This window comes from Scyliorhinus canicula, chromosome 23 (assembly GCF_902713615.1).
Source record: "Scyliorhinus canicula chromosome 23, sScyCan1.1, whole genome shotgun sequence".
In the NCBI taxonomy this organism is placed as follows: Eukaryota; Metazoa; Chordata; class Chondrichthyes; order Carcharhiniformes; family Scyliorhinidae; genus Scyliorhinus; species Scyliorhinus canicula.
This window is the reverse complement of record NC_052168.1, coordinates 12,561,669-12,579,753: the sequence shown is the minus strand read 5'-3', so window position 1 is coordinate 12,579,753 and position 18,085 is coordinate 12,561,669. Positions and strand designations below refer to the sequence as shown.

The window sequence follows — 18,085 nt, the reverse complement described above, 5'->3', positions numbered from 1 at the left end:
TGATTTATGCCTTGTGGATGGTGGATAGGCTTTGGAGAGCCGGGAGTTCAGTTACACGCTGCAGGATTCCTAGCCTTTGACCTGCTCTTGAGTGAAGCCGTTTCTGTATTGCACAATTGCAGTCTCCTTCGTCTGGAAAAAATGCATCCTGATTTGACATCCGAAACAGCCTATCTCCAATTTATACATTTTTATTCCAGTGAAAATAGTTTCTCTGAATCTACCATATTGAATTCCTTCATCATTTTAACCACCCGGATCACATCACCCATTCAATCTGCTAGTGAATACAATCGAAGTTTATGCAACATGTCTTCGTGATTTAATCATTTTAAGTGCTGGGGTCATCCTGGTGAATCTGAGCTTGTAGCTCTTCCAAGGTTCTTCTGGGGTCGGTACTCCAGACTCTCAAATTCCAATCCTCTTTTTTTTTGTTTTTTAATATAGAGTACCCAATTATTTTTATTTTTTTCCAATTAAGGAGCAATTTAGCGTGGGGATGAAACCCACGCAGACACGGGGATTACGTGCAAATTCCATACGGACAGTGACCCGGGGTCGGGATTCGAACCCGGGTCCTCAGCGCCGTAGGCCCAGTGCTAACCATTGTGCCACATGCCGCCCCGAATTCCAACCCTCTTGAGGTAAAGGCTAACATTCCGGTAATCCTTTTTGCTCTGTGCGAAGATACAGTTCCCTGGGGAGCATCATTCATAGATCCTAGAAATTACAGTGCAGCAGGAGGCCATTCGGCCCATCAAGTCTGCACAGGCCCTTGGAAAGAGCACCCGACCCAAGCCCGCACCTCCACACCCTGGAAACCCACCTAAGCTTTTTGGGCGCTTGAGGGCAATTTAGCATGGCCGATCCACCTTTGCACATCTTTGGATGGTGGGAGGAAACCGGAAGTACCCGGAGGAAATCCATGCAGACACTGGGAGAGCCTGCAGAATCCGCACAGACAGTGACCCAAGCGGGAATCGAACCCGGGACCCTGGAGCTGTGAAGCAACAGTGCTAACCACTGTGCCACCATGCTGCCCACCATTGGTCACATTCCTCCAGTCAAGAGCGTGAATTCTTCATCCCCACACTCCCAACCATTCACCGACCCATGGCACGAGGGTGTCTCCAATTCCTTTGTGCTTTGAATTTACCTGAGTCGTTTGTTAGGACCTGTTGATGTACATAGAGCAGCATCAGCCGTGGTGCAGAGCAGAGCCAGCAGGCAGCTGGGTTGGTTGGCAGCAACAAAGTTTGTTTGGCCGCAGTTTTCGCCTTTCCTTGAGTGAATCTGCTCTGTGGTATAAACAAGATCATTTAACCAGCGGGAGACACATTGCAGAATGTTTCGAGCTCCTTTTTAAAAGCAGCTCTGTGCTACCAGCACACTGTAACGAGGGTTCAAAAACTGCAGTCCAAACTTCTGAGTCAGAAAACATTTTTTTGCTTCTCTCGAAAAGAACGGATTCTTGCCTCGAAATCACTGCCGGCCCAAATATGGAGGGAGGACTGAAGGAAAGGAGCAAGTGATTTCATTAAAAATGATTTGCTTTTGGTGGTTTATGTCTTCGCAGGTTGTTCCAGGTGAGCTCCGAGGTGGAAGCGAGAACGGTGTTCTCACAGTTTGCAACAAAGATGAGACCGTTCTACGAGATCTCGCCGGACATGCTGAAGGTTGACACTGTGCAACAGCTGACCGACTGTTTGCGAAGCCACCCAAACTGGCCCTTGGCTCACGTGGCCGTAGAGATGAGCATGAAGGAGAGCTTCCGCCACAATCACATCATGTGGTAAAGGATTTGTGTTTGGCAGGTGTAGGTGCATGTAATGTCCGACCACCCCCACCTCCCCCATGCTTGGGCAGCACCGTAGCATTGTCGTTAGCACAATTGCTTCACGGCTCCAGGGTCCCAGGATTGATTCCCGGCTTAGGTCACTGTCTGCGGAGTCTGCACGTTCTCCCCGTGTCTGCGTGGGTTTCCTCCGGGTGCTCCGGTTTCCTCCCGCAGTCCAAAGATGTGCAGATTAGGTGGATTGGCTATGCTAAATTGCCCTTAGTGTTGGGTGGGGTTACTGGGTTATGGGGATAGGGTGGAGGTGTGGGCTTGGGTAGGGTGCTCTTTCCAAGAGCCTGTGCAGACTCGATGGACCGAATGGTCTCCTGCACTGTAAATGCTATGAATTCCTATTTCCAATGATCTCCAGCTTCAGATTGTGTTACGAATGATTCATTTCATGCGGTTACTGAATGGGTTAATACTTTTGCTCTCTCCTAGTTCTAGGTGACTACCTGGCCAATTGTAACCCTGTCCGAAATTTAACGTTGAACATAGAATCCCTACAGTGCTGAAGGAGACCATTTGGCCCCTCAAGTCTGTGCCAACTCACCTAAACCTAGACCCACTCTCCTGTCCAAACCCCGTAACCCCACCTAACCTACACATCTTCGGACTGTGGGAGAAAACCGGAGCACCCGGAGGAAACCCACGCAGACACGGGGAGAAAGTGCAAACTCCACACAGACAGTAACCCTAAGTCGGAATTGAACCTGGGTCCCTAGCGCAGTGAGGCATGGTGCTAGCTACTGTGCTGCCCCTAGTGGAACAGAGTAGATGCGTTTTTCCCATAAATACATCACATTGTGCACATGATTGCTAAATGCTAATTTTGTGTTGTAAATATTTGCTTTCCCTGCACTAAAATGTTATCTTGAAATAAACTAGTCCATCCTAGTCAGGGTGGAGAGGAAACGGGGTACTGGAGAAAAGGAATATTCTGAAAGGATGGGAATGGGAAGGAGTAAGACAAAAAGAAAGGGATTTTTAGCAAGCCATATGGACACTGGGATTAAATTGTAGGACTTAGTATTGATGGAATCACTACTCCAGGTGATCTGAGGATTCATTACTCATTAGATAGTGAGAGATGGAAAAATGGAGAGAAGGGGAGGATGAGAGTCATTGTCGGTGATGCCTAGTATTTTTTTTTAAATTTAGATTACCCAATTATTTTTTCCAATTAAGGGGCAATTTAGCGTGGCCAATCCACCTACTCTGCACATTTTTGGGTTGTGGGGGCGAAACCCATGCAGACACGGGGAGAATGTGCAAACTCCACACGGACAGTGACCCAGAGCCGGGATCGAACCTGGGACCTCAGCGCCGTGAGGCGGTTGTGCTAACCACTAGGCCGCCGTGCTGCCCTGTGATGCCTAGTATTAACCAAGACTTTGAGTGCCAATTTAAAACTTATTTTCTTGGCCAATATGGCTTTGCAGTCTGCCTATGTGTGGCACAGCGGTTAGCAATGGTGCCTCACAGCGCCAGGGACCCGGATTCAATTCCGACCTTGGGTGACTGTGTGGAATTTGCATGTTCTCCCCATGTCTGCGTGGGCTTCCTCCCGGTGCCCCGGTTTCCACCGACAGTCCAAAGATGTGCGAATTAGGTGGATTGGCCACGCTAAATTGCCCCTTGGTGTCCAACGGTTAGGTGGGGTAATGGGGATGGGCCGGCGGAGTGGGCCGGGGTAGTGTGCTCTTTCAACGGGTTGGTGCAGACTCAAAGGGCTGAATTGAGGAATTTTGTACTGTAGGAATTCTATGATTCTAAATCTCAAAGACAAACAGAAGGAGAAAGCATGATTGTATTTGGAGAAGGTGGGAGAAGAACGGAACAGTCAGAGACTCTATCTTGCCATTTCATGCATGTTTTAAAAAATCAGTCATGGTGTCTGAGCATCGCTGTCTCGGCCAACATTTATTCCCCATCCGCAATTGTCCTTGAGAAGGTGGTGGTGAGCTGCCTGTCGAACCACTGCAATCCGCAGTGCTGTTAGAAAGGGAGTTCCAGGATTTTTATCCAGTGACAATAAAGTCATGGAGATATAGTTCCAAGTCAGGATGATGTATGGCCTGGAGGGGGCTTTGCAGATGGTGGTCGCCACATGCATCTGCTACCCTTGTCCTTCCAGCTGACCGAGGTCGTGACTTTGGAAATTGTTCTTGAAATTCGAGCAAGTTAAGAGAAGCACTTCCTCAACATGGTACACACACTGATGACGATGTGCACCGATGGTGGAGGGAGTGCATGTTGAATTTGGCGGATGGGATACCGATCAAATGGACTGTTTTGACCTGGATGGAGTTGCACTTCCATGTTCGAGCTTCACCCATCCAGGCAGGTAGAGCAGGCTAACGCATTCCTGACTTATGCCTTGTAGATGGTGGACAGGCTTTGGGGGGGATCAGGAGATGAGTTACTTGCCACAGAATCCCCAGCCTCTGACCTGCTCTTGTAGTCGCAGTCTTTATATGGAAGGTCCAATTAGGTTTCTGGCTAATGATAACCCCCAGCATTTGATGGTGAGGGATTCAGTGATGGTATTGCTGGTGAACGTCAAGAGGCGATGGTTCGATTCTTTCTTGTTGGTGTTCGTCATTGCCTGGCCCTTGTGGCCCATAATTGCTCCATGGAATGAATTTAAATAACCCTGTTTGGGTATGCTGACGACTAGTGCAGAATTCGCATTATGAACCAACGCATAGCTGATTATTAATAGTGGAAACAAGCTGTAAATCATAAATTCTTAATAGTTATTGAATGAGCTCTCTAACTTTCCCATCAGCGACATAACGGCAAAGACAGTTTCTGGGATATCCGGCAAAGATTATAGTTAAAACAAAGAAAAGCAAGATATGCCAATGATGGAAATTTGAAATAAAAACAGTTCGTGTTGAAAATAGGAAGCAGGCTGGGCAGCATCTATGGCGAGAGAAACATAATTAACACTTTATGTGGACAACCTTTCATCAGTCCTGTGCGTCATTGACCTGAAATGTTAACTTTTGCCTCACTGTCCACAGATACCTGCTGAGTATTCCTGGCATTTTCTGTTTTTGTTCATGGTTATTTGCTATCGGCTTTAAAGTGTGACTGCTTTTTCATAAATGATGGTCTGGAACTGGGTCTATAACTGTGCCACGATTTCTCCCATCTGGCGTGTTCTAGGTCAGTGTTTTTCAAACTTTTTTTCCCGGGGACCCATTTTTACCAACCGGCCGACCTTCGCGGACCCACGCCCCCCGACCTTCGTCGACCCACGCCCCCCGACCTTCGCGGACCCACGCCGGCCGACCTTCGCGGACCCACGCCCCCCGACCTTCGCGGACCCACGCCCCCCGACCTTCGCGGACCCACGCCCCCCCGACCTTCGCGGACCCACGCCCCCCGACCTTCGCGGACCCATGCCCCCCGACCTTCGCGGACCCACGCCCCCCGACCTTCCCGGACCCACGCCGGCCGACCTTCCCGGACCCACGCCCCCCCGACCTTCGCGGACCACGCCGGCCGACCTTCGCGGCCCACCATTTTCTCTTACCTTGTTTGCTGCTGAGAAAAATGGAGGAAATGGTTTTGGGTCCCTTTGGCCCTCGTACACGCTCCTCCAATGGAACCTGTTGGATGAAGGTGAAGCCTTCCGGTGTCGGAAAGTATGGAGTCTCCATCTGTCCAAAGTTCTGCATTTTTTTCCTGTAAAATTTTATCAAATAAAAGCCCCCCCGAACTTGTAAAAAAAAATACGAATAAAATAAATGAAAAAAATAAAAATTAAATGAATAACAAAAATGAATAAACCCCCCCCCCCTCCAACTTGTAAAACAAAAAGCTCCGACCGTTTAAAAAAAAAAAGGGGGCGCACTGCGTATGCATGCCCGATCAGCGGCGTGCATGCGCCTAGTTTTGCACAGTGCGACTGCATTTTGTTTACATGTTCGCGGCCATTTTGAAGGCCGCTTGCAGCCGGCGTTATTAACAGCCGGCTGTTGCTGCTGTTGCGCACAGATTTGTGTGATCGGGAGCGCCGCGACGAACGGCTCCGCGACCCACCCGCGGGTCGCGCCCCCGAGTTTGACAATGCCTGTTCTAGGTTGCGCAGATGCCGGGGCTGCCGGGTGATGTGGTAGTGCGGCTAGAGGGCTCGAGAGCAGGTTATCCTGTGTGTCATTTCAGTGATGGCATGCCAAGCTGGAGAAACCCAGAAAGGGGGGAAAGGACTGGGGAAATTTGCAGCTCCAAAAGAAAGGTAGAGGACTTCCGAGAAGTTGCCGACGGAATAGGGACTGGGACAGTCAGGTGGGCTTTCAGCGGCAGTGAGGCTGGATCAGTCATAAAAGCTGAGCAGACGCGTTGCTATTCCTGGAATAGAGGGAAGATTGGGGTTGAACGGGACATGAGAGAGCCAGAATCTAGTCATGTGGAAGAAGTTCACAACAATAAAAATAATAAAAGTTATAAAGTCTTCTAGAAAAGTAATTTGAAAATCAGACTGGATGCCAATTTATTTTCCGATAGTTCTGACAAGTTATGGTGTCAAGAAAAATAGGATTTAGTGCTGTTGCCAGACCTGGATCATAAGAACATAGGGGCAGGAGGAGGCCATCTGGCCCCTCGAGCCTGCTCCGCCATTCAATGAGATCATGGCTGATGTTTTGTGGACTCAGTTCCACGTTCCCGCCTGAACACCATAACCCTTTATTCTTCAAGAAACTTATCTATCTTTATCTTGAAAGCATTTAATGAAGGAGCCTCAACTGCTTCACTGGGCAGGGAATTCCTTAGATCGCTTGCTTCAATGCTGATGCATGATTTTTTGATATGTGCAATTGTGTGACTAGTGGGACTAATATGCACTTCTCCGTACAGCTGCATCAATGATACGGAGAGCGAAGAGGGCCTCACCCCTCTACACCTTGCTTGCAAGAAGGAGGATATCGACTGCGTCCGTGAGCTGGTGGAAGGGTGCGGAGTTCGTTTGGACATTACAGACAGGAATGGGGAAACTGTATTCCACTATGCAGCTCGTCAATCTAATTGCCAGGTCATTGAGGTACGATCCGACTTTACAGAATTATCCTCGGGGCTCCCTTGGCTCCTTGCGTCTTTCGAATCCTTCGCTGAGCTTTGTTGAAGCACTCTGATGGATGACAAGGTTTCTAAGAAGGACATAACCTTCAGCCTATCATGACTATACCAGCTCTTTGAAAGAGTTTTCCAATTAGTCCCCCTCCACACACACTGCATTTTTCCTAAGGCGCTGAGAATTTTTCCGTTTCAAATTTTCTAATTTGCTTTTGAATGTTGCCATTAAAATCTATTTCCACCACCCTTTGAGGCATTCGAGATTATAACAGCTCGTGTGTTTAAGAAATATCATCCCATCTCCCCACTAGATCCTTTGCCAATTATCTCAAACATGTGTTTTCTCTGATTACCGATTCTCCCTGCCAGAGAAAACATTTTCTGCTTATTTACACAATCCCTAAGACCCTTCATGATTTTGAAATCCTCTATTGCATCTTCCCTCGAGCCTCTCTGCTCAGAGGAGGACAGTCCCAGCTCCTCTAAACCTGCACCCAGACTGAAGTTCCCCATCCCTGGTACTGTTCTCTGCTCCTCCTCCAAGGGAACCGAAAACCTTTTGCACTTTGGCCTATTATGAAATTTACCCTGGCACTTAGGGGCTGGAGGGGAGGGGGGGGGGGGGGGGGGGGGGGGAGGGGGGGGGAGAGCTGCTTCTCCAAGATATTGTGGAGGCATCATACTGTGTGTAAAAGTGGCATTTGTTCCATTTGATGGCTGACAGGGAATTTGGCAGCCTACCCAAAAATACTTTCAAACGGACCTGATCCATGAGTCACCTGCGAACAAACGTTGACATCGGAGGGAATTCAGTACCAAAGAAACAGTTATTTCCTGTCGTGGTCATTTGTGCAGGAATAACCGCCGAGATTACACTGAGCACAAATTATACCTAATTGCATTGTTATTCTGGCTGAGATGTACAGGATCTCTGACGAGCGCTCAACCTCAGTCGGTGGAAAATGCCTGTCATGTATAATGAAGAAGTTTGCTGTGTTTATCTCCTTACTAGTGATTGTGAGACCTAGCTGCAAAAGGTGAAAGATAATTGCAGAAGGTAATCGAGATCATTGGGTTACGGGGATAGGCTGGACGTGAAGGCTTAAGTGGGTCGGTGCAGACTCGATAGGCCGAATGGCCGTCTTCTGCACTGTATGTTCTATGTTCATCCTTTTCTTCAGCCACATGGTACTTGGTTTATTTTAAAACAAGTTCTGACTTGATAGAGAACGTCAAAGGTGTTTTTTTTTCTTTTTTTGGATCGCTCTTTCAGCAGGAAGGATGAAATGGGATTTTTTTTTGGTGGAATTTGTAATTGCGGGTGAAGTGCCAGATGGTTATAAATGTTTGACAACTCATGACCCATTACTTGGCAAAGCTTTGGAGGCGCCTTATTTGGCTGTGTTAGACTTAATGGTGGCTAGCCTGTATGGACATGGTGAACCTTATCAAGTGAAAATAAAACAAAATGGCTGCTGCTGGAAATAGTCAGCAGGCCTGGCAGCAACTGTGATGAGAGAACCAGAGTTAGCGTTTCGAGACTCTTCAGGAATGCTGTCATATTGGACCCGAAACATTAACTCTTGTTTCTCTCCCCACAGATGCTGCCAGAGCTGAGTATTTCCAACTCCTGTTGGGCGCGATTCAACTAAATACGAGCGTGTTTAGCCGCGTTTTTCCTGGTGCTCGCAGCGCTGAGAAACACGTGGCTATACAATGCCACTCGCATTAAATAAGGGTCCTCGGGGGGCAATGCATGGACGAGGCTGCACATAGCCCCGTTATCTACACCGAGGAGCTCCGCTCGCAGGGACTCCTCAGTGCAGCGAGAGGTTAGACTCCATTTTGAAATGGCACCCAGATCACCCAGGGGCTGGTTTAGCTCACAGGGGCTGGTTTAGCTCACTCAGCTAAATCGCTGGCTTTTAAAGCAGACCAAGCAGGCCAGCAGCACAGTTCGATTCCCGTACCAGCCTCCCCGGACAGGTGCCGGAATGTGGCGACTAGGGGCTTTTGACAGTAACTTAATTGAAGCCTACTCGTGACAATAAGCGATTTTCATTTTTCATTTAATCTCCAAAGCCCCTAATGCAATCCCAAATCCCAATGCACTATGGGAAGGTCCCCAGCAACAACCCCCCCCCCCCCCCCCCCCCCCCCCAACGGCAACACCTGCGCAGGGCACCGCTGGCCCAATCGCCAGCACACACAATGCCAGCTTGGCATGGCTAACCTGGCAGTGCCTTTGCCAGTTGGCAGTGCCACCAGGGCAGCTTTGAAATGCCAGGCTGGCACCCAGGTGGGGTGTCCAGGTGGCACCAACAGTGCCAGTGTATCACCCTCCACAAAGGGCAGGCACCTGGGAACCTCCAATCCCTTGGGACACCCACACAAGTGCCGTTCTGTCTGGTCCCCGTTTGTGGGGACCAGTTTTTTTCCCCCAAAAATATACTTTATTCATAAAATCTCTAATAAACATTACAAACCATTTCAAATTGTCTTAACTGTACATTTCCATCAAAGTTACACATTCGCTTGTCTTTCTTCACTTCAATTGAGATGACATTATACACATATCCTTCTTTATATTACAGTTCTTTCTTAAATATTTACATAGTCATGTTTCTTTTATACATTGTGGTACTGAAGACCCAGACCGAGGGGTTTTACACTGTTACCCACCCCTCGGTGTACATTTGCTGGGAAGACCTTACACAGTGGTCTTCCCCCATTGCGCCTTGGCGGCAGCTGCCCCAAGCTCGAGTGCGTCCCTCAGCACGTAGTCCTGGACCTTGGAATGTGCCAGTCTGCAACACTCGGTTGAGGACAATTCTTTGCACTGGAAGATCAGCAAGTTTCGGGCAGACCAAAGAGCGTCTTTCACCGAGTTGATGACCTTCCAGCAGCAGTTGATGATTGTCTCGGTGTGTGTCCCTGGAAACAGTCCGTAGAGCACATAGTCCTGTGTCACAGAGCTGCTCGGGATGAAGCTTGACAAATACCACCGCATCTCTCTCCAGACCTTCTTTGCAAAGGCACATTCCACAAGGAGGTGGGTGACCGTCTCATTTCCCCCCACAGCCACTCCGAGGGCAGCGTGCAACGGTGCTGAGCCTTCGGGTGTACATGAAGAATCTGACGGGGAGGGCCCTTCTCACCACCAGCCAAGCTAGGTCTTGTGGGTTTGTGGGGACCAGTGCTGAACGGCGCTCGCCCAAGGTCTCCAAGGGGTAGGGGACAGATCCCAAAGCTTCGGGTACCTCGGGGAACTGTATATTAGAGTGAGACTAGCTGTCTCGCTGTAATATGCAGATTTGCTAAAAGGTGATTCCGCCCACAATGGGCAAGATTTATATTGAGCCAGGAGTGACCAGGCTTTAATCGGCCACACCACGTTGCAGCGAGCAGCTTTTCGGCCCTCTGATCATGCCCATTGTTTTGAGGATGTCCTTTTCTTTGAATGACAAAGGGAACCTGGTTGCCTTTTGTGGATTGCCCTTGAGTTCAGAAGAGTGCAGGCAGTAATATATTTCCATTTTAAATAAATGAGCAAATGTGTGAGGTGTGTGTGTGTGTGTGTGTGTGTGTGTGTGTGTGTGTGTGTGTGTGTGTGTGTGTGTGTGTGTGTGTGTGTGTTAGGGGTGGGGGGGGGGGGGTAGTGGTGATGTTGAAGAATTGTTTTAAGAATAAGTGAACAATGCAGCAAATGTTTAAGGAAAGGAGCAGAAGAAAGGGTGCAAATTCAGTGTCAGTATTCTCCTAAGTGAGAGGACAACATTTTCCACCCTATTTGTATGATGGTAATTGTTTTGCCATTCTCAATTCCTCTTTTACAATCGGAACAGGAGTGGACCATTCAGCCCCTCCAGCCTGTCCCGCCATTCCGTGAGACCATGGCAGATCTGTAACTCGACTCCATTTACTCGGTGTGACTTTGTAGCCCTGAATCTACCCATCACAATTTAGAAATTTTCCATTGGCTCCCAGTCTCAGTAGTATTTTGGAATGGAGAGTTCCACAATTCCACTACCCTTTGTGTGGCCTTCCAGTCGAAACAAGTAACCCCCCCATTCCACTACCCGTCTTTCGTGCGTCCACTGTTGATCCCGGTTTGGTTGCAGAATCTTGGCCTTTTGGTGTCTAACTCGAAACGGTGTTAAATTGGTTGAGTTCAGCCAGTGAAGCAGCAGCTGTGGGCCCTGGGTGAAGCAAGGCAGGATTCCACCTCCCGACACAGTGGCCTGCAGGAAAGCGCATCCACGAGGATCAGGTTCTGCTCAGCTGTGCTTCACAGTCACTTGAGCCTGGTACTGGTTGGATGCTTGGGTCACATGTAAATGTGGCCCAGTGTGGATCAGGACAATCAGAAGAGGAAGGGAGCAAATCGGGGCGGGGGGCAAGAATAAAACGAGCTGGTGTCGATCAGCAATTTTACGTTAGTTTGTGGCTTGTGGAAACTAGTGACTGTGTATTTTATTAACAAATATTTGTTTTTATACTTCTAAAGGTGAAGGGTAACAGTGCTGGGAAATGGAACATGCATGTCTCTCTCTACAGCCAGTGATGCCATCATATACACTCAGGTCAGATACAACATGGGTTAGATACAGTGAAGAGCTTTCATCACCTTCCACGCCAGTACCTGCCTCCTCCCGCTTTATACACCCAGAACGTCACGGCTTGTAACGCTATGGCTATGCGCTCCTCCTGAGATTGCCCAGTAGAGCTTTTTGCAGAGCTGTGCATTTTGCCCTGCGTCTAGGACATTATCCACCAACTACCCCACTGTCTGAAGCCAGCACAGTCTTCGCAACCGGTTACCTATCCAGGTTTAGCTTAAGCAGCGTACTTGCTAACCTTGTGTGCTAAGTCAGTGTACGAGTAATCTTTTTCTTGTGCATTCCGTGATCAAGTTTTCCAAGTCACAGAGGCATTCTCCACTAGCAGCATGTATTAGAAATGTTTGAGATTAAAAGAACCTCACAAGAATGTATTATTGTCCCTAGAATTTCAGCAAAGTATGATGGTGTATGAGGTTTTCACACAACGTCCTCAAGAATGGTAAGAAAAACAGCTGAGCCTTGGTGGAAGCATTTTCCGTCGTGTGACACTCAAGTGAAAAAAATCATACATATTTTTCGCTGATGTTGTTGGTTCGAGCAAATGCAACGTTTCACCAAATCTTTTCTATGGGGGAACATACATGAAAAGGTTGTGAATTAATTTGCTTAATTTACATAAGGGCAATGAAAGGAGAAAGCTTGGAAGGGAATTGGCAGGTCTATGATTACAGCAGTCCCACCTGGACTGTGAAAGGGAGGGCGAAGGGTTTGCAAGCAGGCGGGCCTCCTCAATATCCAAGTTTCTTTTCATGTGTAAAGAGCGTCGTTGACAGAATCTCACTGGTAGCAGGCAAGTCGGTCGCCTGCCTCTGGCGAAAAGGGGCAGAATAAAATATGTTGCAAAAGTGCATGAGTAAATCCATGCCATGGCGAACTCCTTCATGTGTGTGTCAGTTTGTATTGCTGAGCTCTCTTGAGATGGTTCAATGTTTCAGGTGATGTGGTTCTCGACTGCGGATGAGGAAACTTCCAAGTTCAAGTTATGCTGACTTAGTGCTTTGGCAGGGGCGGAGGATGGTGGGGGAAAAGTGGCCTTTCTCTCTCTCTCTCTCTCTCTCTCTCTCTCTCTCTCTCTCTCTCTCCTTCCCTCTCTTTCTAAGCTCAGAAGAAAAACATTCAAGCAGAGTCCTGATTGTTGCCCAGTACCTTTGCTGGAAGTGAAGGCATGGTCAGTCTTGGCTGTGGTGCTGAATGGCCTCCCTGATATATGGCTATGCTCTCCATAGATCTTTCTGACTTTTCGCTGAGAGATTTTCTTTTCAAAAGGAATGATTTGGTGCTGTGGAATGAAAGAGCTGTTCAAACCATTTCCTTGCTGGCCCCAGGAAAGGAGGATTTTTATGTCGTAATTATTATTTATGGTCTTGGCAAAGAACTTGGCAAGAGGCATTTGTTTTGTACTTGGGATTTGTGTCCTTTCTGATGTAATAGAGGTTTACATGTTGGTTCAGCCTAGGCACAACAGGCAGTAGAAAATACACTTTTACAAAGCCTCCATTATCCTGGTAGCCCGTCATCGCATATTTGCGCACTCGGAGTGGCGCTCAGTCTGATTTCCCTCGCTTTTAGCCCAATAATGGGTGGATCACAACTTGGTGCTTGTTTGGCTTTAGATTGAGGTGCCTGTGAAATGGATGCCAAAATCCTGAATTTTAAAATGTCTCCTCTCCGATGAACAGGCTGGTCTGCACTGATTGCTGCCACCAAAAAAAAAGGTGTTTGTTCGAAGTAGTGGGGGCAGCCACAAGAGCAGTGATCAGTTAAGTTTCAGACTGAATCACGGGCTTTTAACAAAGTAAAGGTGTGAATGATGCGTAGCCGCTGCCTGGGTTTCTTGAACTTTTGTGGGCAGACAGAAGGTGACGAGGAGGCGAGGGTGACTTTTAAACACGGTGGCGGAAGATGACAAATAGATGCCGGTCGATCATCGAGGAGAGTATGAAACTCGATTTGTAGAAATGCCATTCGGAATTGAAACTTGAGCTGGCAAACAACTAAATTACTTTGGGAAAGAAAACGAAACATCAGACAACGCTGGCAGGAAGTGGAAAATGGCAAAAATAATTCGAACCAGCCTCGAGCTGATTTTCCAGCAGGCCGGTTCAGACATTCGGAAGACCTTCAAAAAGAGAAAACGAGAGTCTCGGTCATAAGGCGGGCGGGTCCTGACTTAACTTTCTAATCACAGGGCTAAATTGGTGCACCAAGAAGCCATGTAACCAATTAGCACCATAAAACTATCCGGGCTGGATAGTCATTTTTATCGAAACATAGGGGCAGGAGTAGACCATTCAGCCCTTCGAGGATGCTCCTCCGCCAGTCAGCTAGGTCTTTGCTGATCATCTACCTCAACCCCATTTTGCCATGCTGTCCTTATATTCCTTGATGTCATTAGTATCTAGAAATCTTACCAGACTCTGTCTTGAATATACTCTGTCTTGAATATACTCTGTCCTCATACTTGCCTTACTCATAATTATCCTTTCAGTTTATACCCTCCTTTCCTGAAGATGCAGTTCCACATGTGCTGCAGCCATCTTTTTGGTGCCTGGCTGAAATGCTGTATCTAATGTCTGAAATTGGATGTGAGTGGCCGTGGGCTTGTTCTCCTTTGTTCGGCCAGTGACACACCTATTCCTCAATTTCCGGGGCAGCATGGTGGCACAGTGCTGCCTAGGGCGCTGAGGACCCAGGTTTGATCCCGGCCCCAGGTCACTGTCCGTGTGGAGTTTGCACATTCTCCAAGTGTGCATGGGTTTCACCCCCACAACCCAAAGATGTGCAGGTTATGCGGATTGGCCACGCTAAATTGCCACTTACTTTGAAAAAAATAAGTGGGTACTCTAAATTTAAAAAAAAAATTCTCAATCTTAGCTCCTCCAGCCAGAAACATCCTCAAGTGCTCCCTAGCATCTTCTGATAATTCTTTAAATACCTTCAGGGTTTTTCTTCAACTTCAATCCATTTCTTGTATTGATCACCCCTTAATAATGTTGAATTTCCCTGATATACAAAGAGCAAAGAAAAGTACAACACAGGAACAGGCCCTTCGGCCCTCCAAGCCTGCACCGACCATGTTGCCCGTCTAACCTAAAACCTTCTATACTTCCGGGGTGTCGGTTTCCCTCTGTTCCCATCCTATTCATGTATTTGTCATGACGCCCCTTAAACGTCACTATCGTACCTTCTTCCATCATCTCCTCCAGCAAGGAATTCCAGGCATCCACTACCCTTTATGTAAGAAAAAAAAGTCCCTCGCACATCTCCTCTAAACTTTGTCCCTTGCACCTTAAAACCTATGTCCCCTAGTAATTGGCCCTACCACCCTGGGAAAAAGCTTCTGACTATCCACTCTGTCCATGCCCCTCATAATCTTGTAAACTTCTATCAGGTCGCCTCTCAATCTCCGTCGTTCCAGTGAGAATAAACCGAGTTTATCCAACCTCTCCCCATAGCTAATGCCCTCCATACTAGGCAACATCCTGGTAAACCTCTTTTGTACCCTCTCCAAAGTCTCCACATCCTTCTGGTAGTGTGGCGACCAGAATTGAACACTGTACTCCAAGTGTGGCCTAACTAAGGTTCTGTAGCTGCAGCATGACTTTGCCTTTTACTGGGTCCAAGTCATACCCTGGCAGTTAAAAGTGATACTCTGATTTTCCACTTCCTTACCTCGATATGCTGTCTCATCAGATGCCTTCTCTCCAAGTTCACCCAGTCCTGCTTCGTAATTCCAATCTTTTACACCAGTTCCACATTAGTGAGACCTGTTGAAGGATAAATCTGCAAAGACATACTAGCCTCTTGCAGTTTTAGCCTTAGCTGTTTCAATACCAATCCATTTCTTCTTGCTATATGCAGTACTTTTTACATGTCAGCATTGAGGCTATCCCTTCCTTGGTCCTGCTTGCATACATACTATGATCAATTTTCTTTGTGTTTCCAAGATATTGGATAGAGAGCAGGGGTCTGGGTTGATTTTCCCCTTCCCGTAGCCCAGAAGTGCGTCTTTGGCTAAGATGAACTAACTGAGCACAGGGTTTCAAATCTGGCATCTTTGAAGTCCCTGTGACTTAGCTGCTCACATTTCTAAACCAGCTTTAAGCCCTAGAATCCCTTTGTGTAGTCACTCAGGTTTTAGTTTATAATACTCCTGTGATAGGCCTTGAGACGTTTTATTACATTTTTTAATAAATGTTTTTTTATTGGGTTTTTGAACAAGGTATAATTACTGTTATGTACACAAGATAAGAAACATATATATATATATATATATATATAATATATATTATATTATATATATATATATATATATATATATATATATATAAATATACACATATATAGAAGAGAAGGGCACACCCCAACATACCAAAGAGAAGAAAATAGTACATAGTTAAAAAAAAATACAGTAAAAAATGAAATCGAATAACTGGTAGGGTATTGTGCACCAGCTCGACAGCGGCAGCTCTGTACATCTGGCAAAAATTATTTACACCACGTAAGTAGGCGACTGTTTGTGGGGCCGGGGGGGGGGGATGGGGATTGGGATTGGGGAGGCAAATATACATTTGGGTGCAGGGGAGATAATTACAGTGTGCGATACTTGGCTGTGTTTCGTGTTGTTGTTGCCTGCTTCTCCCGAACGGATCACGCTGCCGTCTCGCGCTCGCTTCTGCTGCTCTTCCCGCCCTCTGTCTTTATTTTCCTCGTTCCCCGCTCCTGAAAATGTCATGCACGTTTTGGTATCCCGTGCCTTCCTTCCGGCTCCCATTTCCCTATCCCCCCCCCCCCACCTCGCTGGTTCTCCTCTCTTGTCGTCGTCCCCCCCCCCCCCCCCCCCCCCCCCCCCCCCCCTTCCCGGTCTATCTCTCCCTTTCATACTTTGGCTACCTTCCCCAGCTTCTTGACTACTTTCCCCTGATTTTTGGCTACCTGGCTATTCTTCCTCTTGCTCGTTGGCCACAAACAGGTCCCGGAACAGTTGCGTGAATGGCTCCCACGTTCTGGGGAAGCCGTTGTCTGACCCATGGATGGCGAATTTGATTTTCTCCATTTGGAGAGATTCCGAGAGGTCGGACAGCCAGTCTGCAGCTCTGGGCGGTGCTGCTGACCGCCAGCCAAACAGGATTCTACGGCGGGCGATCAGGGAGGCAAAGGCAAGGGCGTCCGCCCTCCTCCCCAGGAATAGATCTGGCTGGTCCAAGACCCTGAAGATCGCCACTTTCGGGCATGGCTCCACCCTCACCCCCACCACTTTGGACATTGCCTCTAAGAAGGCTGTCCAGTACTCCACAAGTCTGGGGCAAGACCTGAATATGTGGGCATGGTTGGCCAGGCCTACTTGGCACCGTTCACATCTATCCTCCACCTCTGGGAAGAACCTACTCATACGGGTTCTTGTTAAGTGGGCTCTATGTACCACTTTTAGTTGCGTCAGGCTGAGCCTTGCGCACGTGGCGGTGGAGTTGACCCTTTGCAGTGCTTCGCTCCAGAGTCCCCACCCTATCTCAATCCCCAGGTCAACCTCCCATTTCTTTTTTGTTGCGTCCAGTATGGTGTCGGCCCTTTCTATCAGTCGGTCATACATGTCACTACAGTTTCCTTTGTCGAGTATGCTTGCGTCCAGTAGTTCTTCCAGTAGTGTCTGTCGCGGCGGTTGTGGGTACGTCCTTGTCTCCTTTCGTAGAAAGTTTGTAAGCTGCAGATACCTTAGCTCGTTTCCCCTGGCTAGCTGAAATTTCTCTGTCAGTTCGTCCAGTGTTGCGATCCTGCCGTCCGTGTATAGGTCCCTGACTGTCCGTGTCCCTCCGTCCTGACCCCACCTTTTGAAGGTGGCGTCAGTCAGTGCTGGTGTGAACCTATGGTTGTTGCAGATGGGAGCTTTGTCCGACATTTTGGTCAGGCCAAATTGTTGCAGCAGTTGGTTCCAGAATTGGAGGGTGGTTATCACCACCGGGCTGCTGGCGTGTTTTTTGGGTGGGGATGGGAGTGCTGCCGTGGCGAGAGCCCGGAGGGAGGTCCCCACGCAGGAGGCCTCCTCCGCACGCACCCACTCGGCCTCCGGCTCTTTGATCCATCCCCTTATTCGCTCAGCCGTCGCCGCCCAGTGGTAGAATTGTAGGTTTGGGAGGGCTAGCCCCCCCCTGGATTTTGTTTTTTGTAGGATCGTCTTTGGGATCCTAGCATCCCCCCCCTCCCCAATACGAACGGCATGATTAGTTTGTCCAGCGCTTTGAAAAAGGCCTTGGGGGATGTAGATCGGAATGGATCTAAACAGGAAGAGGAACCTGGGCAGTACGTTCATTTTGATCGTCTGGACTCTCCCCACGAGGGAGAGTGGGAGTTTGTTCCATCTTTGCAGGTACGTTTTATTACATTAAAGGCACCATGTAAATCTAAGTTGTTACTGCTGCCATGTCATTTGCATTGCAAAATGACCTGTGTTTTTTGTTGCGCTTCTTAAGAAAAAACTCGTGAGTTATTGAAATCCTGAATATCTGTCAAGACTATGAAGAAATTTAATCAAAGGGCCAGAAAG

General features: G+C 48.0%; 1 protein-coding gene across 5 annotated transcripts in view; it reads left to right on the top strand.

Moving 5' to 3' along the window:
- pla2g6 (phospholipase A2, group VI (cytosolic, calcium-independent)) overlaps positions 1–18,085 on the top strand; it is a 75,887-nt gene that overhangs the window by 16,576 nt on the left and 41,226 nt on the right. For all 5 annotated transcript variants that reach the window (XM_038783489.1, XM_038783492.1, XM_038783488.1 and 2 more), the window contains 2 exons: positions 1,577–1,792; positions 6,707–6,890. In XM_038783489.1, the coding sequence (XP_038639417.1) occupies positions 1,577–1,792; positions 6,707–6,890 (400 nt within the window). The remainder of the gene's footprint in view (positions 1–1,576; positions 1,793–6,706; positions 6,891–18,085) is intronic.